Source organism: Eucalyptus grandis, chromosome 8 (assembly GCF_016545825.1).
Source record: "Eucalyptus grandis isolate ANBG69807.140 chromosome 8, ASM1654582v1, whole genome shotgun sequence".
Lineage (NCBI taxonomy): Eukaryota > Viridiplantae > Streptophyta > Magnoliopsida > Myrtales > Myrtaceae > Eucalyptus > Eucalyptus grandis.
The window spans coordinates 58,648,970-58,672,485 of record NC_052619.1 but is presented as its reverse complement, the minus strand read 5'-3'; the positions used below and the strand labels follow the sequence as shown (position 1 = coordinate 58,672,485).

General features: G+C 40.1%; 2 protein-coding genes across 2 annotated transcripts; both read right to left on the bottom strand.

Moving 5' to 3' along the window:
• Nucleotides 1–6,854: 6,854 nt before the first annotated feature.
• LOC104415341 (germin-like protein subfamily 1 member 13) lies at nucleotides 6,855–7,953 on the bottom strand. Its single transcript, XM_010026618.3, is given in 3 exon segments — nucleotides 6,855–7,333; nucleotides 7,336–7,587; nucleotides 7,770–7,953. Coding segments are annotated over 3 exon segments (669 nt in total). The 5' UTR covers nucleotides 7,888–7,953; the 3' UTR covers nucleotides 6,855–7,034.
• A 10,512-nt stretch (nucleotides 7,954–18,465) lies between these two features.
• LOC104415340 (germin-like protein subfamily 1 member 13) lies at nucleotides 18,466–19,408 on the bottom strand. The gene is made up of 2 exons (XM_010026617.3): nucleotides 19,276–19,408; nucleotides 18,466–19,093 (listed from the first exon to the last, which is right to left on the bottom strand). The coding sequence occupies exons 1-2, from the start codon at nucleotides 19,391–19,393 to the stop codon at nucleotides 18,540–18,542; spliced, it is 672 nt and encodes a 223-aa protein (XP_010024919.1). The 5' UTR covers nucleotides 19,394–19,408; the 3' UTR covers nucleotides 18,466–18,539.
• Between the last annotated feature and the right edge of the window lie 4,108 nt (nucleotides 19,409–23,516).

Genomic DNA, 23,516 nt, shown 5'->3' with positions numbered 1-23,516 from the left:
GGAATTATAATGCAGTTGTCCAAGTGCACTTAAAGAATAAGTGGTTTCTGTCTTTTATACTAGTCATATAAAAGTCACACTTAGTATTTACTGAAGATAACTATCGTGATATGACTACTGCTGTTGGTAGTCTATCTCTACAAGCCAACCACTTGATCAAATTTTGCTTGCTAATGTTGTTGATCCAAATTAATTGGTACCAATCCACAACCAATCCTTTTTGTCTGAATTCATTGTCTATCTCTTTGCAATAGTATGTTTGGTGAGAGAAAATAGGTGTTAGAGCAAGTCTTAACTTGAGAAAACATCGCCAACTCTAAGCCATACTACCTTTTATGTTGAGTTGCATAATGGGAGTACCTTTGCATTTAATATGATGAACCCAAGTACTCCGTAGGAATGAGGATGGAGAATCATGAGGCTCCAAAGCATGCAACCCATCAATACTTTATTCCAGAGAGTTTTTGATCGAGCAAGCCTAGTCCTCCCTCCTTTTTTGGTGAGCATATTGCATTCCATGCAACTTTGTGGGATCTATGAGTTTAATCATTTCCTGCACATAAGAATTGCCTAATCTTCTTTTCAATCTCGTAGATAGTTTGCTTTAGGATGAGAAACATTTGCATCCAGTAAGTGCAAATAGAAAAAAGCACTAATTTAGCTAATTGAAGTCTTCCTATGTAGTTGATATAATTAATGTCTCACCCATTTATTTTTTGGAATATCTTTTCTGTTAGGCCCTTACAATCTACATGAGTGAGCCTTCGTTTAATAAGTGGGACACCGAGGTATCTAATGGGGAGGGTGCCTGTGGAGAAAGGTGTGTGATCCAATGTAAGGAGTTTTTCATCCTCAGACAATCCAAAGAAAAAGATGTGGTATTTATCTAGGTTAAACCTAAGTGCTATAAGAGCAGCAAAATCATCAAGTGCATCAACAAGGCAAAGAATGGTGTACACATCCTCATGAGCTAATAAGAACTGGTCATCAGCAAAGCAGGATTTGCGATTTGCCACACCAATAGAACTTAAAAGATGAGGTAGCAATTTTCCCTGTGATAATTCTATTAAGGATTTCCCTAACTAGAACAAAGAAGTAGGGAGAAAGCGGGTCACCTTGTCGGAGCCCATTTGTGCTTGCAAAATACCCAATCTGTTAAATGTTGAAGTTAACTGAGAAACTTGGGGTAGTAATGTATTGATTTATCAAATCAATCTACTACTAAGAGGTATTAACAACTTTTAGAATCCTGATAACAGCATTCCATTTTACCATATCATACTTTAATGTAACATGAAGAAATGGGAGAGTTGTTGAAGATGTCTGTCTAGATGATGGTGACTTTTAACCTGTACCTCTGCTGGGAGCTTCACATCCGAACCGTTTCGGATAAAATTCCTTGAGATAATTGTCCTCTGCTTGTGAAGTATGGAGAAGTTCTATGGCTTAGGTGCTCTCTATTCTCCACCGATCACCTGCTCCGTAAGAAATGCTGTAGGGGACTTCGGTTTTGTTATAGTAAGTCTTGGTCTCCCACTTATTTTCAACTTTCCATATTGGACTTTCCTCAAATCAAGGAGGGAGAGGGAGGGAGGGAGGGAACTCCTTGGTAGATGATATGTTATTGCTCAATGACCATTGAAGGTAAATTATTGATTTATTCTTGACAATCTCTGATGGAAACTAGGAATGATCTCATAAGTTATATGGCTCAATTAGCCTGTCATCTTTCCTCTGATCATGCAAAACCAACTAGAGGATAGATTAAAAAAAAATTGCTTAAAAAATTAAAAAGTATTGTTTTGTTTTTTTAAATGATAGAAGGTCGGGAACCCCTTGCTTTGGGAAAGTGTTGCTAGCCCTCTGCCATCCAAGAGAGCACCGGTAGGCCGTCGCTGTGCGGTGTCTAGGGCTCGCCAGCCCGGCGTGCCACCGCCCGACCACCACCAGCAACGTTACCGACGACGAGGTTGCCTGACCTCTGCTGCAGCTCAGCCGGGGCGCTGGACCCTCGTGAGCAGTTGGAGCGTCCAATCCTCTGCGCGTGGAGCGTCCAGTCCTCTCTCTCTCTCTACAAAATTTCTCTTTGATACTTTTGTGTTTTTTATTCTGGAGTGGGGCCACATCTAAACATATTTTCGTACATTGCTACATCAGCGATTTGGCAATAGTAGTAACACTTAGATGACGGGACAACTCAATTGCACAAATATGTTCACCATAGAGACTACATTGCCTAATAAAATTGTCAATGGATTAGATCACTCAAATAAGGATATTAAAGGATTACTGTACATAAAGTACTAACAACCTAATTTTTTAAAGGTTAAAATTAAGAGTACTAGTGATTTGGGTTCCACATCGGATGCACATCATGATGAAGAGCAATTGATTTATTTAGTTGATACTAAATTTGTTGGTTTAACTTTTTGTTAACTGTGAGTCCAGTTAAATAAATCAATAGAAAGACTTTAGGCTTTCTCCAGGTAATCTACTCGACGAGGCATGATGACGAGTGCTCTTATATAAATGCAGATCGTGGACCAAGTACAGCACCTTTTGCGTGATAGGCAACATTGAAAATCTTCGGATATTATGCAAGTTTGGTTTTAGACGCAATGGACGGGTCATTCCACAACAACTAAAAGCACGTGTCGATTACTTTGATTTTATATTCCTAGGAAAAAGAAATGAACAGCAACTTTCATGAAGTGACGCGACGACCCGGTACTAAATCAATGGAGGCCAAGTCTTGACAAGGAATGTTCGCGTGATGGGTCTTTATCACGACCATTGATGTACTAATGAGCGTGATTTGACGTGATCTAGGGACTTAAAACTGAGCCAAATAATTGAGTCTACCCTTGTTTGTTGGGATAAGTACACTAATGGTGTCAAAAATTGTGTATGGTGCTCACTTTAGTGCCAAAAGTTTCCGTCGGATCACTTAAGTGCCAAAAAATTTGAAAAACGCTCACTTTGGTGCCAACTCCGATCCGGTTGGCCGGAAATCCGTCGTGACACTTTTTTATTAATTTTTTAAGCTAATGTGGCTCACCGGAGAACATAGCCAGCATCCTAACACCAAAACGACGCCGTTTGGTGTCTCCCCCAATTCAAAACCCTAATCTCCGGCCGTCGCCGTCCTCAATGGTCCTTGCGCTCGGCGGCCACGGCTTCGACCCCGACCTCGACCCCAACCTCGACAATGGCCACTCAACGGCAGCGGCTTCGATCTTGACCCGACCCCGACCCCGACGATGGCCACTCGGCGGCTGCAGCCTCGATCTTGACCTTGACCCCGATCGCGACGATGGCCACTCGACGGCCGCGGCTTAGACCCCGACCCCGACCCCGACGATGGCCACTCGACGGCTGCAGCTTCGACCCCGACCCCGACCTCGATGATGGCCACTCGGCAGCGCCGCAGACCCCGACCCCGACCTCGATGATGGCCCTTGGCAGCCGCAGCTTCGACCCCGACCCCGAACCCCGACGACGGCCACTTGGCGGCCAAGTCGAAACCCTAATTTCAATCCCTAATGAGTTAAACGGTGTTGTTTTTGTGAGGCCATCCATGTAGGACGGAAAAACGACGTCGTTTAAGGCCTTATCGATTTAAAAAAATAAAAAATTCACGTAATTATTTTGGCCGGAATCTTTCGCCGATGGCCGGAATCTTTCGCCGGTGGCACCAAAGTGAGCGTTTTTCCTCCGATTTGGCACTTAGGTGATCCGACGAAACTTTTGGCACCAAAGTGAGCGCCGTATACAACTTATGGCACCATTAGTGTACTTATCCCCTTGTTTGTCTTATACAATTGATATCTGACGCCTTTTCAAGCTCAACTTGTTTGTGTAAAGACTAATACTATAGCGTCTCTGCAAATGTTGTTGAAAAGGTCAATCTCCGTGTCTCCCGAACATTTGCTTTTACATTTGCGGAAGAAATAGTTTAGGGTTGCTGATGTTCTCTCTCGTTAGATTAGAAAATTTGATCCACTCTGTTATTTGGAGGAAACTAAAAAGAATATTTAGAGCATATGCTTGCTTGCAATGTACTTTTATATGTTGGACCAAAAACATATCTCATCCCAGACTAAAGCATTTTTTAAGGTTGTTTCACATAGCTAGGCTTTGTTAATAAGATTATCTCCTATTCTGTTGAATGGATTTCTATATGGTCTCGTAGTTTCTGGAATGGACTTGTTGAGACCGGCAAACTTGAGGATTAACATGATTTTTACTTTGGTTTTTATGTTTTTGTTGAAAGTTCAAAAGTCCTTGGAGCAAGGAATATCTAGCAAGCATGCACTGATTAATGTACAAGTGAGAGAATTATGTTGAGAATAGATCAAGGACTGAGGCAGAACACTAACCCTAGTCAAATTGAATAGAGATATGGCATTTCGATTAGAAAAACATAATTCAATGACTAGTTCATCCTGCTTGACAACGTCATGCTTTCGTTTAATTAAGGAAAGCGCTTACTAGTTTTTCACTTGAAAAAGCTTCGAATACGCTGTAGGTCCATTCGTGTTTGGTTCCTAAAAAAGTACTTTGAAAATCAATGGTTTCAATTTTTGGATTGTGCTTCACATTCCTCATATGATTTAAGACACAACAACCGGACCTTGGGAGTTCACAAATTTTTGTTTGACTTTTCCAGCATACAACATGTGAGCCTTGGTGGCTCACTGGATAAGAACCCCTTGCCTTGGGGGAAAGGTGAGGGGATCAAACCCCTTGATGAAGTAAATGGTGGGTCCTCCGCTATCACATTTAAGCGGCTTTTTGAAAGGGTAAAAAAAAAAAAAAAAACATGAGCACCTCTTGATGAAGTAAATTGGATCACATGAAGCATTTTTAAAAGGAAAATGACACCCAGACCCATGGAGTGCCAAAAGTCGGCATAAAGAGACATTTAAGTGCCAAAAGTTACGAAAATGATACTTAAATATTAAAATTGAAGCAAAATGGATCACTTAAGTGCCACCGGCGAAAACATTGACATGGCAATTTTTCGGCGAGCTGTGTGCAAAATGACGTCGTTTTGTATGTTGATGTGACTAAATAGTGTCAAAACGACGCGTTTTGGTATAATTCGAATTTTAATATAATAATTAAATAAATTAAAATTTTAATAATTAATTAATTAATTTTTATTTTTTTAAAAGGAGGGGGAAGGAGGAGGAGGGAGGTAGCTGGTAGTTGAGGGCTTAGCCCTCGTCGCCACCGTTGCTATTGCCTCCCCTTAGTCGCCGAGGAGGTGGGGGAGTGTTAGTTGAGGCTGTTGAGCCCAGGCTAGGGGTCAACAGCCCTAGCCGATCGACGACAAGGGCATGCGAGGCCCTCGCCACTTATCGATCGGGGCCATCAGCCCTCATCCAAGGCTCGGTGGCCCCGCTTGACCCTCCCCCACCTTCCGGCGACGGTGGGGAGGTGGTGACGGCGAGCTCAACCCTCAGCTGTTGGTTGCCTTCCTCCTCCTCCTCCTCTTCCTTATTTTTTTAAATAAATATATTATTAATAATAATAATAATATTATTATTATTTTGTTTTAAATTTAATTTAATTAATTTTTATATTATATTAAAATTTCAATTATGCCAAAACGACGTCATTTTTGTGTGTGTTTTGCTTATTCGGCACGTAAGTGAGAAAATTAATAAAAAAAAATGCCACTTAGGATTTCTGCACTAAAATGTTTAATTTTTCATAAAAAGTGGCACTTTCGTAAGTTTTGGCACTTAAGTGTCCATTTGTGCGCATTTTTGGCATTTGAAGTATTCTTTTGCCAGGAAAATATGCAAGAACTTCATCGCTTTGCCAGGTGTATGCATTGCAATACCAATTCAATCAGGTACTTCCATTTTTTAGCTATTTTTTTATCCATTGCAAGGATGTAAAAACCGCAGCACCAATCAGAAGCCTACCAAAACGAATATGTATTGCAGACAATGATTGAAAAGAAAAAAAAAAAAAAAACCTATACTCGGAAAAGAAAAAAAAAGGTTATTTTTTGACTTCTGCTAACGAGGACTCGCTTATAGGACATTGCAGGAGAAGCAGAGCTGTTAAAAGGCAGTTTACACTTCTTAATATAACATGGAGAAATGGGAGAGTCGTTGAAGATGTGTAGATGATGGCGACTGCTTAATTTGCATATTTGTAGTGAGCTTCACATCCAATCCGTTTTCGGTAGTGAATGTTTAATAGATAATTGTCCTTCTCTACTTGCGAAGAACGGAAAGTTCTATGACTTAATGTGCTCGCTATTCTTTTCCGAACACCTGATCCATATAAAATATTGTAGGGGACTTCAATTTGGTTACAGTGAGTCTTTGTCTCCCACTTCTTTTGTCTTTTAAATTTCCATATTCTGCTTTTAATCAACTACTTTATCTTGAGTTATTTTAGGGAGTATTCTTTGGCTATGTGGCACAGTGAATGGTTTTCCAAATCGGGCTTTTGGTCGAGACTAGTCATGGTTTCAAAAATGGCCTGAAATTCAGCATGGAATGGAACACATGAATCGTAAGAGCTCCCACGTAATTTCAACAGGACCGTTTTCACATACATGCAGATGTTGAACTGTCGATAAGACCGCATGCTTTCTACAAAGTGACGATACATCGTGGTTAGTAGGAAACAAGTAGACAACTGGGCAGCACAAAGCAATGATCCTGATGACAAGCGGTGTGGACTGGTCCTCAAAACAGTGAGGGAGGGATCCTCGCCCCGTAGAAATGTGAGGAATGACTTTGCTTGGGATTTGGCTCCTTTCGAATGAGAAATTATCCCCAGTAAGGGAGGGAGGGAGGGAGGGAGGGAGAGGGAGAGGGGTTGAAAGAGATTCTTAGTAAATGATCTTTATTGCTCAATGATTCATACAACAAGGTATATAACAACCCTATAAACATTGAGATAAATTATTCATTTATTCTTAGCAATCTCTCATGGAAAATAACAATGATTTCATAAGTACTATGGCTCAAATGCTCTGTTGGCATTTCTTGAGTCATCTGTTCCATTTAGTTGTTGTCGTACCAAAACTGTGCTTGGAGGTAGTCGATAGTTTTCTTGTCCACTTGGAAGGCCTTGGTGAGAACATCAACAGAAATGGGTGGCTTCGCTCCGAAGACAGAGTTAGCAATGGTGATGACTCCTGGGTTTTGGCTGCTCAAACCAGCAAAGGCCAGTGCAGGGGTCTTCCCAGTATTCAACTGGAAGTGAATGAGTCCAATTGGGAAAACAAACACATCACCTTTGTACAAGACTTTGGTGAAGAGAGTGTTGTTCAATTGGTTGGATGTGACGAAGCCGACAAGAGTGTGCCCTCGATGACAACCAAGACCTCAGTGCCACGGGGATGAATGTGAGGAGGGTTTAGACCGCCAGGAGCGAAGTCAATGCGAGCCATGGATATGCCCAAAGTATTGAGTCCTGGAAACTCCATGACGGTAGCAGGTGTGACTTTTGATCCAAGTGGGTTTGCAGTATTCCCAGGCTTTCTGAACCCCATAAAGGTGAAGTCATCTGCATTGGCTTGCTTAGGGTCCTTGCAAAACTCCCCGTTCACAAACACTGCATAAGAAAACAGAACTCATCTTAATATGCATCACTCAATATGCGATGACTATTGTACTAGTTATAGTCGATGACAATGTCGTTATACTACCAAAACAAATCCTTTTAGCATGTTCTGTCTATAGCATCATGGATCAGAAGAAAACAGTATGTCAATAACACTAGAATAGAGGTTTAACCTGCAGACTTGGGGTCGTTGATGGCCACGCATATGTCCTGAAGAGGGCTTGGGTCATAAGCAAAGGCAGTTGCAGCCACCAAAGCCAAAATGAGAAGGCTAATTGGAAGGAACTTCATTGTGGGCAGGAGTTAGGGCTTTGAACTCAGGTTCTATTTTCTAGCTCAGTGTATTATTGCTCAAGGGGAGAGTGAGGTGCCTTGCCTGCTAACATGGTCTCTATTTATAGATGACAGTGCTTGACCTGGTAAACAATTTATGCAACAAGTTTCCCTGCAGAAGACCAAGTTTTCAATGTTTCAATCTTTATTTCCCCTTTCTTAATTCCAAACAATGAACCGTTCCATAACCACTATGACCGGGTGGTAGTCAATTTGATTTACTCATATCCACTTAAACAATGCATATTATCAGCTATGGAAGTGCTCATTCATAACTTTTACAACCTTGCATTATTCCTCCTTCACCGCTTCAGCTCTTCAGGCATCAATTTGGAGCAGCATGATCAAACAAGGACTGTTCTCTGATCACAGTTTCTGCGTCTGAAGTGGATTGAATTGACCCTCTCTGGAGTAGGAAAAGCCCTTTTCACACATATCTTCACCATGAAAATTTTGAGGCTGCCGATATTCCCTATCAGCAATAATTAGAGGATTTCATCTGATTTAACATGCCAAACACTGAACTTAGTTACAATACACATAGCAGTGATTCACTCTTCTGTCGCACAAAACTTGATATATTATGTACCTTTGGATACACAATGCAAGCTCATCACTGATGTTATGAACATTTAGTACAATAAGCGCCTTGTCCATTAACAGATGGTTATGTGCAACTTTGCCTATGGTTCATGGGAGGTCAGAAACAAGATGCCGTTGTCCAAAGCTGCTACTGCTCTGTAACCTAATGAGCAGAAATGTTTTAAAGGTTAGAACTTGTAAGAAATGTCTTATTCTGGCTTCTAGAACTCATGGGACATTGCCCACTTGAGGATAAAGGGTGTGACTGTTTCCATGTTGAGCTGGTGGATATCAAATAAGTTACCTAATTCGGTTGAAAAGTGAAGCTTAGGAAGGTTATAATTCAAAAGAGGCTTTACTATCAACGCCAAAGAATTTTAGCTAATTCCCTTCAAATTATCCAATTTCTCTTTATTGTTTCTAATCTCGAAGCTCCTCCGCAAATTTCTTAGAGAAGTGGGAGAGTTGTTAAGGGTGGCTAGATGAAGGCAACCTTGTAATCATAATTGTCATGATAGATTTTATGCTAACCATTTTAAAGAGATAGAAAATTCAAAAGATAATATGATTACCTTATATCTTTGAGTATTGAAATTGGAAATAAGGACATTATAAATATCAAAATTTTCGTATGACACTTAATTGAATACTCCCAACTTTTTTTTTTGACCACTTGGGTGCATAATTTCTGAAACCTTTCCTTAATTGTCATAGCTTTCAATTGAGTGTCGTAATTTTTAAAAACGCTTATCCAAGGTTCTTTTCTTTTTTCTTCAGTTGAAGCTTGTCCAAGTGTTGAAAAGTCAACATGACATGACACTTGTGATGCATATTTATGGAAGTTATAGTATTAAAGTAATCAATTGAAAGTTATGGCGCTCATGTGAGTACTATACATAAGTTATAGCATTTAAATGAGCAAAAAAAGAAGAAGTTATGATACTTAAGTGAACACTACATAAAAGTTATGACAGTTGTGTTATTTTCCTAATAAAATTGCTAGAAGCGCAATTTTTGTTTATTAATTTGACGCTATGTAATATTCCAGTGGGCATCTGCTCCCCAAAAATAATATTAGAAGACTTTAATTCAGCCAGAGTGAGTCTTTGTTCCCTGGTTTCTTACCTTCCGCACATTGAATTTTCAATCACTAGTAATCTCGTGTTTTCTTCTTGGGGAGTATTATCCACATACGGAAGTTTAAATACTCATTAGTTTTCTCGATCCTACTTTTGGCTTGAATCGGCCTTTTAGCTCTCTGACATTAAGATGCTTGCTCTGCTTATCCTTGCCAATATTATCACAACGCAAATGCACAGCAAGGGACTTTGTGGTGTGAACGTCCTGCGTGATACACTGAAAAATCGGAATCAAATCACCAACCAGGCAAGTCCTTTCATGGTGAAGGCGTATTAGGAACGCCTATTCCTGCATTTTCTCGTAAATGAATTATTGAACTTTTTAAGGATATGATACTTTTTCTGAGGAAATGGTCCGCACAATTCCGCTGCTGTGTCGACCTGGACGGCTGCAACAGTGAAGTACAGAGATAAAAAAAGAAAAAGAAAGACGCTGACGTTATCTGTGAATATCATTCCCACCTTAGATTCATGCATTCCTTAGCTGGAACAGAGGAAATTTAACCTGATCGGGGTTTCGTCGAAGCAGCAACGGAACGACCCATCACCGGATTTAGAAATCTGCTTATGGCCCCCGCGAAGCAGACTAGTCAATTGGAGAAATAAGGGAAAGAGCTGTTGAAAGCGCTCACCCAGGGGTTGATTTCCTAAACCCTATCTCTGTCGCTATTGTCAAAGGTCCATTGTTGACCTTCTCAAACACTGATCCCTTCAGAGAGCAGTTCGTCTTTATCCTTCTCTCAGGATCATTATCTAACAACTCATGCACTCTCTTTTCTCCCCTCTGCACCGATAAAACCATGTGGCAGCATCATCCAGTTTTTTTTTTTTTTTTGGTCGGTAGCATCATCCAAATTTGATTTGTCGTGATTGTGGCCATTAGTCCTGTGGTTTACATATTTTATTGGCACGGTCTTATCAACCTCTAGAATGTGCTTTTTGAATTGGGTTATTAGGTGGGTGTTTACATCCATTGAGCATTAAAAATGCTCTCAATACAACGTTTATTTTGCTTTGAATTGCATAATATGTAATACCTGGGCTTGCAAAAGAAAAGAAAAGGCCGAAGACCGCAGCCCATTCCACATTCAGTCCAGATAAATCTGAAAATGTTTCCTTCTCTTCTCCCTCTTGTCACGCACGGGAGGCTACGATGACTCAAGTTTGCCTTTGTTTTGTAGCACCCTAGGATTATAATCCTTGGTTCATTTAATCAGCGGAAATTTTGGAGTTAGGACATAAATTTAGGTCTATGTTAATTATGAGTTACTGTGTCGATTCAGGAGTCGTTTGGCTGTGAAAATTATGTGGAAATGATAATTATGGTGTTGTGGAACCGTGAGATCTTACAAAATTCAGTTTCAAGTTACAGTTCGATTGGAGCAAATTTTTAGAGTTTTGTGCACGTTGCTACTCAATTCAAAATTTTTATTTTTTACAACGGTTTTCACTCTTCTCTAGTCATCTTTTGAGCTGATAAAGCTTAGGATCTTATAATACTTAAAAAGAGTTTTTTTTTTTTTTTTCATTCAAAGTTTGCTTGTGTTAGGATTTGGTGCACAAATACAACAAAATAGAGTCTAAACATAAGAAAGAGAAATCGAGACACAAACTTTATCCTAGTTTACCCTCAAGGGGTACATCCAACAGATGATTATGCTATAATTAGCTTCTCTCACATCTCTATATATCACTCAATTACAAGAGAAATATAATATATATAGATGGCACAAGAAAACTCTAGGGTTGAGAAAGCATTAGGCTATTCAGTAGCTATTTATGGATCCAAGCCCAAACTACTCTTTTTATGACATCCAAGATTTTTAGTCCTGTTTTATACTGAATAAATCGGGCATTTAATCGATGCGCCTATAGTACTTTTCTCTGAGATGACCACTCATAAGATAACTAGACTATTTGAGAAAGCCATTAAGGAATTTTAATGCAATAGACTTGAGAATTCGACTAGGAATTGGCTTCTCGACCGTGCTTATCTTTAGAGGCCATTACGACACAATTAAAAATCGAATTAAGATCAGAGATAGGTCGGTTCGATGGAGATGTGTGGCTGATCGTTGGTAATTACACTAAATTGGAAAATTCTCGTCGACCAGCACTAGTTTGATTTTTCTGTCGTTTTGGTATCATGTGTCCGTATTTGAATCATCGAGATTTTCACAACAATCGAGAGTCGCCAATGTGTCGAGTAGGTTCATTATGACTTGAAGAAAATCAACCACGGGTCATTTGCACTAAAAATCTCTAAAAACTACTCGATAGCCTAGGTCACGCTAAAAACGCGTCCGGGTGAAATTAACTTTGAATTCAAGTCCGATTTTAGAAATTGAAGATTTTGTCATATCACAATAAATTCTAGGAATGTTGACTCAGTCTTAAAAGATTTTTCTGACAAGCGAGACTTTTTAGAAAAAAAGTCGTCGCAGGATCGTTTTTGTGCAGAAAAAGCCGATAATTGTTTTTGGTCACACATTTGAGATGCAAGATAGATTCATGGGTGAGGAAAAATATCAATTGAAGTATTGAGGTGTCAATTGAAAATATGAGGGCCAAATGAGGTTGATTCGAGATGGATTAAGTGTCCAATTGAGGGAGATTTATTGGAAATTCGTAACTCCCCCTCCCCCTAGCCTTAGTGGACCATTCCAAGGGTTGTATGGAGTGTTTTGGTGGTTCAATGACAGCCATAGAACCTTGGCTTGATGGACAAGCTTGAAGGGGGGACAAACTTGTGGAAAATAAGCTTAGTAGGCCCCTCTCTTGCCTTTCTTCCTCACCAAGGTAGCTGACTAGCCGATTCTCTTCTCCTTGCTACTATTCAGAATCCAGAAAATGCAAAGAAGAAGCCGGAGCAGCCCCTCAAGCTGTCGCACGTCACTCACGCTGCTGTTGCCGGTTCCGCCCCGCTTGCGTGTCGCGCGCACCACTGCCCCCTCTCGCTTTACCACCGTCCACCAGCTCTTGTTTGTGTGTTTGAGAAATTGTCCAGCAGCCGTGAGGGCTATGGAAGTCTTCCGGAGGCCGTTCGATCGCCATAGACCGCCCTTTCAAGCTATCGAAGTCTCCACCGGTCATTACTGCCCATTTCAGCTTGTTTTCTCCTATTTTTGCAGCCAAAGCAGAGAGAGTTTTTGTGGGTATCGCAGCAGCTTGTAGGCCCGCTTTGTAGGTGTTTCGGGCCTCGGATCTTAGGCCCGCTTTGGAGTAAAACGTCCCTATGATGTTCTCGACATTTGAATCCGAGCGGATTGTTAATTGAGTGAGTTTAGCTCACTAATCATTTCTTAGTTTGCTAATGATGCTTAAGGGTTGATTAATGTTAATTAAGTAGGATTAGGTGGTTAGATTAGAGTAAATTAGTGATTATTAGTTAATCTCAATGCATGTTAGGCAATTGGTTAGTGTAATTAGCAAGTAGAGATGTGCTCGTATTTACTGATTGCATCTCGGGATTTTTCCCGATCCGTTTTGGCGTCCAATCAGACATTACGACCTTGAATTGGATTTTTAATAGTTATTTATCAATTTTCGAAATTAATTAATTAATTATTTTCCGAAAATTAGGCAGGGATAGCCGATGACCGGAATTTTTATGTTGATTGTCATGGTACAGTCCATTTATTTATTTGAGCTCTACATTGTGTTAAATTGAATTAATTGTGGAATTTTAGGAATCTTTCCTATATTGTATGGAATTTGAGTAATTGATTGGTAGATGGCCAGGTATGGGTATATAGCGCCAGTAATGCTTTAATGGGCTATAAAGTGGAGAAAGTCGTGTGAACAAATTAAATATACTTTTGGCTAAGACCAATCGGGTACGATGTTATCGGGTATGTTAAAGTTAAGGAAGAATTAGGTAACACGTGGCTCGGTGATTAAGTACATCACCATGGCGAAAATGGCGCTTGAAAGAGAATGTACATAAATTGTCAAATATATATCACGTAGAACATGCCTGTGTGGCGATAATTGATCATGTCTATGTGGCGATAATTAATCATGCCTGTGTGGCGTAGAACGTGCTTGTGTGGCGAATATCGAGCCTGCTAGGCTGTATTTCTATGTGTGTTGGGTATCGTGCCAGTGTAGCCGAAATTAATTTAAAGGCATGAGTTACGTACATCGTTTATGGCGCCCGAGGCAATGCACGTGACTCGATGACTAAATATATTATACTGGAAGTTGTATAGTATGAATGGAAATGACCGGTGAATGGTCTGACTGATATGTAATCGACTAGGTGGATTGATCGAGATATCGATTTGTGATATTGTCACGCCTCTGGTCGATACAAATGAGACTTCCCAGGACACGTCGCCGACCCATTCATTTTATTACGCACATGCGGAAGCGAAACAAATCCCCTGACAACATTTAACTTGGGATAGAAAAGCAGGCAATCAATCACAACCAAACAAGGTTTCTTATAAGCACATAGGTTTATATACAACAATGGATTGACTACAAAATAGACCGGCTTAACAAAAAGGGAACTGTCCTATGACCAACTTGTCAGGCACGTTCGTCGATTCTTCAGCCTCCACCTTCCGAACTCCAGGACTTTCGGTCCTTCACGACCGTCATCTAGGGACCTGAAATATTATCCCACAACCGAGATGAGACAATGTCTCAGCAAGTCCTACCCTCTAAGACTCAATTAGGAAGAAAATACGCCTCAGGGTGCTCTAGCCACACAAATAGGATAGAGGACTTACCTCGCCTCAATTCCTTCCTGCACGTTAGTACAATTCATATTCAAGCAATGCTCGCACAAGTTGAAACTACCGACATACCCATCCATCTATCAATTCAGTCAATCCAATTGATATCATACGATCCACACATCTATCAATTCATATCATCTATTAAACCATACCATCTATTCATCCATCAATACAATTATGGCTTGCACAAGCTGAAATGGATGCAATGCTCTCACAAGCTAATATAGATGGTAGCTCGTACAAGCTGATATATACATAGATGATATCTCACACAAGCTGATATATGGATCGTTGCTCTCACAAGCTGATAAACGATCGTTGCTCTCACAAGCTGATAAATGATCATTGCTCTCACAAGCTGACATACAGTGCTCACACAAGCTAACAATGATGCTCACACAAGCTGATACATATATAAACCAATTGCTCGCCAAAGCTGATAATTCAATAATAAACCAACTCATATCTCAATTCAATCAATCAATCAATCCAATCGATTCAAACTGGTCATACAAACCAATTATGGTGCTAAAAATCAACACCGGGTATTTTCAAGTTAAATACCACAACTTCATCAATTTCACACAATTCCACACTTTTGGAATTATTAACCATAATCATCAATCACTCAATTTCTCAATTTAAACATATAATTAACACAAACCGACCGCACTGCTATGATCAGCGCGAAATTCTAACGACCGGCCATCCCGACATAATTTTCGAAATTATTAAATAATTAAATTTAATTCCGAAAATTAAATAATTAAATATTATATTATAATAATATAATTTAATAAAATAATATTTAAAAATTCGAAATAATAAATTAATTAAAAACAATTAATTAGGGCTTAAACAAGATTATGCTAAATTGAACATACGATTAGCCCTAATTAAACATCCATTAAACTAATCTAATTTACATTAAAATAATCTAATTTAATCACATAAACCTAATTAGACTAATCTAAACACCTCTTAAGCGTCATTAACTCACTAAGCAAGAATTAGAGGATAAACTCACTTTGGATTAACAATCCGGCGAGTCCACGGCGGCGACGCCAAGGCGGGCGATAAACCTCAAGGCGGCGACACCAACCAAGGCCGGAAGACACCTAAAACGGGCCTCAAAGACCTCACGGCTTTACGGTTTTCGCTTCGATCCGGGCTGAACTGCAGAGAAGAAACCAGCAACTTCAACGGCGAAAACGGGCCGATCGGAGCTCCGACAAGCGGGTGGTTGGCAACCAGCGGCTCCCGGGGTCTTGGGGATCTTATAGGAGGTTGGGATGGGCAAAGGAAGGGTCGGAAAGGGGCGAAATAGCAAGAAAACGCGGAACGAGGCGGAGCGGGGGCGGAACTAGACGGTCCGGCGGCGGCAGCTTCTCTCAGGATTTCGGGACGACCGGAGAATTGTTCCGGCAAGCGGCGGGATTCTCCGGAACGGACAGGATGTCCTCGTCACGGACGTGGGTGGATCGTTCGCGATTCATCCGGGAAGTCTACTTTTAACTCGAATCTTTGGCGAAAGGTCGGCCGGAGCGAAACTGGTCTTCGACACATTGCTCTCGATTGTGCCTTTCATTGAATTATGCTAATATGCAGGTGAAATATCTCCGGTCTCTAATCGGTAGGCCAAGGTAAGTCATTTGACCGGTTCACCCGTGTGCATAGGCAGCCCCGATAGCATATTGGTTTACTAATCGGGTCTTTTACTAATCGGATCTTAGAGTAAAACTTGCTGAGACATAGTCTCATCCCGATTGTGGGACAATATTTCAAGGGGAACTTGAGGAGAAAGAGCCCGAAGAGGAGGACCCTGATGAGGAACTGGAGGAGGATTCCGAGGATGATTCAGAATAGGACCCAAATAAGGATTGAAACCCCCACCCTGTTTTGCAAACCCAATGTGTGAACTGATAGGTGTTAGATCAGACTTTTGTGAATTGCATTGTAAAATATACTATGAGGTTTGGTTGTATAAAAATGTGGTTGTAGTTTTTCAGTTGTGAAAAATATAACCCTACTTTTCTATCCCATTGTTTTATTGTCTGGAAATTTTATATCTGCTTCTGCATGCGTATTACAATAAAATGGGTTGGCGATGCGTCCTTGGACGTCATTATTAATCGACCAAGGTGAGGGATGGGCGTGTGCCTGAGGATCGGGCGTGACACTTTTAACCTAATCCGTCGCTCGTTCATCTTGGAGTGAGATCCCATGTCTTCTTGTCGATGAGGAGTATAAACCACACTCTAACAGCTTGAACCGGAGTTTGTTAGAGAAATACAACATGATAAAGTTGGTAGCATGAGCTTGGGTGGCTGTTTATCATGCAAGTGATTATTCGTCATGCAACTGCCTGCCTTGAGGTCCTTTGTCAATCCATAGTGAATGACTCAGCCCACAAATAGTGTTACCTAATAGAGTCTCGGTTGAAGTTAGTTGGTGTGTAAATTTGATATTCAAATTATGTTCTCTTTTTTGTAGAACTTTGAAGCTTGCTAGGCAGCCTAGCTTCCATTCGGGCTTTTGGTTAGTGGTGATTGGTGCTTATATCTTCTTTATATTCGATGATTCATATTTCGAAAGTGGTAAAGATTAGAGAGCATGTCCGTGGCATAAAAACTGGATCAAACATTTGTTATCCTTTATGGCATTCAAAATAGTTAGAAATGATTTTGACCATTTGAAATAGTTTGATTTAAATACTTGTGATTGGTAGGAGAACTAGTATATGAAACGAATTGTGAAAGGTTATATGAATTGATTTATGAACTTGGTTTGTGAAACCTAATAGGGTTTGCATTGGTCAAGAACTAAGTTCTACATGGTGATGCGAGTTTTGTAAGAGCCACCTTTAAAACCTTGTATTACGTTACGAGGTTGCCAATGACTAACTTCTATACCGTGACATAAGTCTTGTGGGAGCCATCTCTAATATATTGTATTATCAATACAAATTGGTCAAGGACTAAGTGCCACTTGGTAATGTGAGCCCCATGAGAGCCACCTCTAAAATCTTGTACCATTGATGTATACTTCTCGAGCTGTGGCCCCAAGTCATCAATGCTTCTTAATATAACAGGAGATATAAGAGATTTGTTGAAAATGAGTAGATATCTGTGCTGCGAGCTTCACACCCAAACCGTTTTCGATGCTGAAAGTTTATGAGATAATTGTCCGTATCTACTTGCAAAGTATGGGAAGTCCTATGGTTAAGTCTCTATTCTGCACTGAACGCCCTCTCCACATGAAGTACGGTAGGGGACTTCAATTGGTTATAGGAAGTCTTAGTCTCCCACTTTTGATATTCTTCTTTTAATCAACTACTTTATCTAGAGTTATTTTAGAGAGCGTTTTTTGCATATAGCACAATTTCTTAGTGAATGGTTTTTCAGATTGGGCTTTTTATTGATAGTAGTCATCATTTCGAAAATCGTAAGAAATTCAGCGGGCGGTGAAATACAAGAATAGTAAGAGTTCCCACCAAATTGGTAGCAGATGTCGAACTGTGAAAGTACAGCATGTTTTCTACAAGAACGACGATACATCCGGGCAATAGGAACAAAGTCAGCAACTTGGCAGAAGAAGCATTGATCTTCATGACATGCTGAGCGTGGATTGGGAATTACTGTGCCGCAGTATCACAAAATCAGAGCATGAAAATTTGACGCCAATGGAATATGGATGGATCGTTCTTGATGGATGTCTGATCAATACGAGAGTTCAGGTCCCGCAATGGAAAGCGTGCAATAACCTTTTGTGCTCGATAATTTGACAAGCAACACTTTAATGATCATTTTGAGGCTGATCCGAGGGCCCAAAGTCGTTGCAATTGTTTTCACTGAGTTTATATGCATCTGATCGAAATCTGTGTTTTGTTTCTATTATGACTTTGCTTGGCATTTGGCTCCGGTCCATATGAGAAACTTTCGTCAAAACAGGGATCGAGAAACAGGAGATTCTTAGTAAATAATACTTTACTGAGCAATTACTCGTACAAGAGGTAAAAAAACCCATTGACCACTGACATAAAGCAGTGTTTTTATGATTGGAAATCTCTCATGGAAACTAGGAATGCTTGCGTAAGTTAAATGGCTCAATACTCTGTTGGTGTTTTTCTGGTCATCCATTCCATTTAGTTGTTGTCGTACCAAAACTGTGCCTGGAGGTAGTCAACAGTTTTCTTGTCCACTTGGAAGGCCTTGGTGAGAACATCAGCAGAAATGGGTGGCTTTGCTCCAAAGACGGAGTTAGCAATGGTAATGACTCCTGGATTTTGGCTGCTCAAACCGGCAAAGGCCAGCGCAGGGGTCTTTCCAGTATTCAACTGGAAGTGAATGAGTCCAATTGGGAAAACAAACACATCGCCTTTGTACAAGACTTTGGTGAAGAGAGTGTTGTTCAATTGGTTGGATGTGACGAAGCCAACAAGGAGTGTGCCCTCGATGACGACCAAGACCTCAGTGCCGCGAGGGTGAGTGTGGGGAGGGTTTAAACCTCCAGGAGCGAAGTCAATGCGAGCCGCGGATATGCCCAAAGTATTGAGTCCTGGAAACTCGTTGACGGTTGCAGGTGTGACTTTCGATCCAAGTGGGTTTGCAGTATTCCCAGGCTTTCTGAACCCCATAAAGGTGAAGTCATCTGCATTGGCTTGCTTAGGGTCCTTGCAAAACTCCCCGTTCACAAACACTGCATAAGAAAACAGAACTCATCTTAATATGCATCACTCAATATGCGATGACTATTGTACTAGTTATAGTCGATGACAGTGTCGTCATGTTACCAAAACAGAACCTTTTTGCATGTTCTGTTTATAGCATCACTGACAAGAAGAAAACAGCATGTCAATAACACTAGAATAGAGGTTTAACCTGCAGACTTGGGGTCGTTGATGGCCACGCATATGTCCTGAAGAGGACTTGGGTCATAAGCAAAGGCAGTTGCAGTTGCCAAAGCCAAAATGAGAAGGCTAACTGGAAAAGACTTCATTGTGGGCGGGAGTTGGGGCTGATCTCAGGTTCTATTTCCTAGCTCAGAGTATTATTGCTCGAGGGAGGAGTGAGGTGCCTTCCATGACATGGTCTCTATTTATACATGACAGTGCTTGACCTGGTAAACAATTTATGCAACAAGTTTCCCTGCAGAAGACCAAGTTTTCAATGTTTCTATCTTTATTTCCCCTTTCTTAATTCCAGACAATGAACCGTTCCATAACCACTATGACCGGGTGGCAGTCTATTTGATTTTCTCATCTCCAGATTAAACAATGCATATTATCAGCTATGGAAGTGCTTATTCATAACTTTTACAACCTTGCATTATTCCTCCTTCACTTCTTCAGCTCTTCAGCATCAATTTAGAGCAGCATGATTACACAAGGACTGTTTTCTGAACACAGTTTCATGCATCCAAAGTGGATTGAATTGACCCTTTCTAGAGTAGGAAAAACTCTTTTCACACTCATCTTCACCATGGAAATTTTTGGGCTGCAGATATTTCGTATGAGTAATAATCAGGGGACTTCGTCTGATTTAACATCCCAAACACTGAACTTAGTAGCAATCCACATAGCAGTGATTCACTCTCCTGTTGCACAAAACTTGATTCCTTAAGTACCTTTGGGAACACAAGTTCATGGGAGGTCAGAAATAAGATGCCGTTGTCCAAAGCTGCGACTGCTTCACAACCTTATGAGCAGAAAAGTTTTACGAAAGTTACAACTTGTGAGCAATATCTTATTCCAAATTCCAATGACTTCTAGAACTTACATGACATCGCTTACTTGAGGATCAAGGGTGTGAATGTTTCCATGTTGAGCTGGTGGATATTAATTAAGTCACCTAATTCGTTGGAAAAACGAAGCTTCGGAAGGTTATAATTCAAAAGAGGCTTTTACTATCAACACCAAAGAATTTTAGCTAATTTCCTTGAAATTACCAAATGTCCCTCTATTATTTCTAACCTCGAAGCTCCTCTACAGATTTTCTCAGAGAAGTGGGAGAGTTGTTAAAGATGGGTAGATGATTAAGGCAACTTTCCAATCATAATTTTGTCATGATAGATTTTGTGCTAACCAATTTAAGAGATGAAAGGTGAAAAGACAATCCCGCTGCATTATGTCTTTGAGTAATGAGATTGCTAGAAGCACAAATTTATTTAATTAATTTTACGCTATATGATATTCCAATGCACATTTGCTCCCCAAAAATAAGTTTAGGAGATTTTTAAGTTAGTAATAGCGAGTCTTCCTTTTGTGGTTTCTTAGGTCTGTTTGGTAACACTTATGTTCCGGAGAACAATTTCTTTTCAAAAATAGCTTTTTTTTTCTATTTATATTCTTGAGAATAATTTCTAAATAAAATAACATATTTGATAATTGTACAAAATTTTCATTCTCATAGTGAAAAAAAAAAGGAATGTGTTTGGTACGATCCGCAATTTTTTTTTTTTGTAATGTATAATTTCTTTTAATTTTTTTAATAATTTTTAAGATTTTTTTTCTTTTTTTATTCTTCCTTGCCGTTGCTACCACCAACAGCGGAAGGTGGGTGGTGGGTGGCGGGTGATGGGTGGTGGCGGCCAGCCAGTGTTGGTTGGACAATAGGGGTAGTGGCCAAGGGCGAGGAGGCGACAAGAAAGAAGAAAAGAAAATAAAAAAAAAAAGAAGAAATAACTTATTTCTAGAAATTATTTTCAGAAACAATAAAATGCTTTTTTCTAGTTCTTATTTCAATTACAAATCTATTCCCCAATCACTTTTCTATTTCAATAAATATAAAAATTAGTTGACATTATCAAATGTTTATTTTTTTCCGAGAACGAAAAATTTGAAAAACGAAAGAGTAGGACATTGCCAAACAGGCCTTTACCTTCCACATATCAATTTTTTTATTACTAACAATCTTGAGTTTTCTCCCTGGGGAGTAGTATCTACATACAGAAGTTTGAATACTCATTAGTTGATGACTTGGGGCCACAGCTAGTTTTCTCCCTGGGGAGTAGGACATGGTGTGAACGTCCTACACATAGAAGTTTTCGCCACATCGTGTTTCTATAAGAGATTATGGTGTGAACGTCCTACATACAGAAGTTTTCTCGAGCCACCTCTAAAAATATTATCAATGCTTTTTATTAATAAAAAATGAATAGAAACACGTTTGGTAAATTTTATTCTTTTTTTGTTTCTTTTAATTTTTTAATATTTTTATTTTTATTTTTCATTTTTTCCTTTCATTTTTATTTTTTTCTTCTTTCGGCCGGTCACCGGCCTCCGGCGACCTCGCCCGCCGGGGCGGGCTCGCCCCCCCCACTCGGCCACGGGAAGCTCGGCCTCGTCGGGGGCTCGGCCTCATCGGCCTCGCCGGCCTCTAGGTGAGGCCAAGCTCGCCCAACCAAGGCGAGGCCGAGCCTCACCCAACCATGGCGAGGCTCGGCCTCGCCGGGGCCGTGACGCTCCGGCGAGGTCGCCGACCCTCGACGGCGTCGCTGGCCCTCAACGGCCGGTCGCCGGCCATGGCCGAGGCCGGTGACCGGCCAAAGAAAAAAGAAGAAAAAAAAAAGAAAGAAAAGAAGAAGAAAAGAGAGAGAGAAGAAGAAGAAGCGTTTCTTCAAAATCGTTTCTAGAACAAGAAACAAATTTTTTTTGTTTCTCATTTCTATTCTTTTTGTGTTCCGGGAACAAAAAAAACAAAAAAAGAATAAAACGCAACCAAACATGTTTCTGTTCTTTTTTTGTTCTCGGGAACAAAAAAAAAAAAACTATTCAGAAACAGAAATGAGGAACAAAAACATGCAGGCCCTTAGATTATGGTGACTTACGCCCATATCTTACGTTGAAGACTACACTGCATAATAAAATTGTCAATGGATTAGATCGCTCAAACAAGGACATTTAAAGGATTAACTATAATTAATGTCCCACATAAGTATTAACAAGCTAATTTTTTAAGGGTTACAATTAAGAGTATAAGTGATTTCAGTTTTTCGTCGGATGCACATCACGGTGAAGAGCAATTGATTTATTTGGTTGATACTAAATTTGTTGGCTTAACTTGTTGTTAAAGGTGAGTCCTGTTAAATAAATTAGTAGAAAGACTTTAGGCTCTCTCCAGGTAATCTACTTGACGAGGCATGGCGACACGTGCTCTATATATAAATGCAGATTGTTGACCAAGTACAGCGCTTTCTGCGTGATAGGCAACATTGAAAATCTTCGGATATTATGCAAGTTTGGTTTTAGACGCGATGGACGGGTCATTCCACAACAACTACAAGCACGTGTCCATTACTTTGATTTTATATTCCTAGGAAAAAGAAATGAACAGCAACTTTCATAAATTGACGCGACGACCCGGGACTAAATCAATGGAGGCCAAGTCTTGACAAGGAATGTTCGCGTGATGGATCTTCATCACATGATCACGACCATTCATGTACCAATGAGCGTGATTTGACGTGATCTAGGGGCCTAAAACTGAGCCAAGTAATTGAGTCCACCCTTGTTTGTCTTATATAATTTATATCTGACGCCTTTTCAAGCTCAACTTGTTTGAGTAAAGATTGATACAATAGTGTCTCTGCAAATGTTGTTGAAAGGGTCAATCTCCGTGTCTCCCGAGCATTCGGTTTTACATTTGCGAAAGAAATAGTTTAGGTTTGCTGATGTTCTCCCTCGTTAAATTAGAAAATTTGATCCACTTTGTTATTTGGAGGAAACTAAAAAGAATATTTAGAGCATATGCTTGCTTGCAATGCACTTTTATATGTTGGACCAAAAACATATCTCATCCTGGACTAAAGCATTTCTTAAGGCTGTTTCACATAGCTAGGCTTTGTTAATAAGGTTATCTCCTATTCTGTTGAATGGATTTCTAGATGGTCTCGTAGTTTCTAGAATGGACTTGTTGAGATCGGCAAACTTGAGGATTAACATGATCCTTACTTTGGTTTTTATGTTTTTGTTGAAAGTTCAAAAGTCCTTGGAGCATGGATTATCTAGCAAGCATGCATTGATTAATGTACAAGTGAGAGAACTATGCTGGGAATAGATCAAGGAATCAGGCGGAACACTAACCCTAGTCAAATTGAATAGAGATATGGCATTTCGATTAGA

Bases quoted from the DNA above. Each gene is read 5' to 3' on its own strand.
- LOC104415340 (XM_010026617.3), bottom strand. From the start codon at position 19,393: ATGAAGTCTTTTCCAGTTAGCCTTCTCATTTTGGCTTTGGCAACTGCA. The intron at 19,094-19,275 runs GTTAAACCTCTA...TTTCTTATGCAG, and splicing joins CAACGACCCCAAGTCTGCAG to TGTTTGTGAACGGGGAGTTT.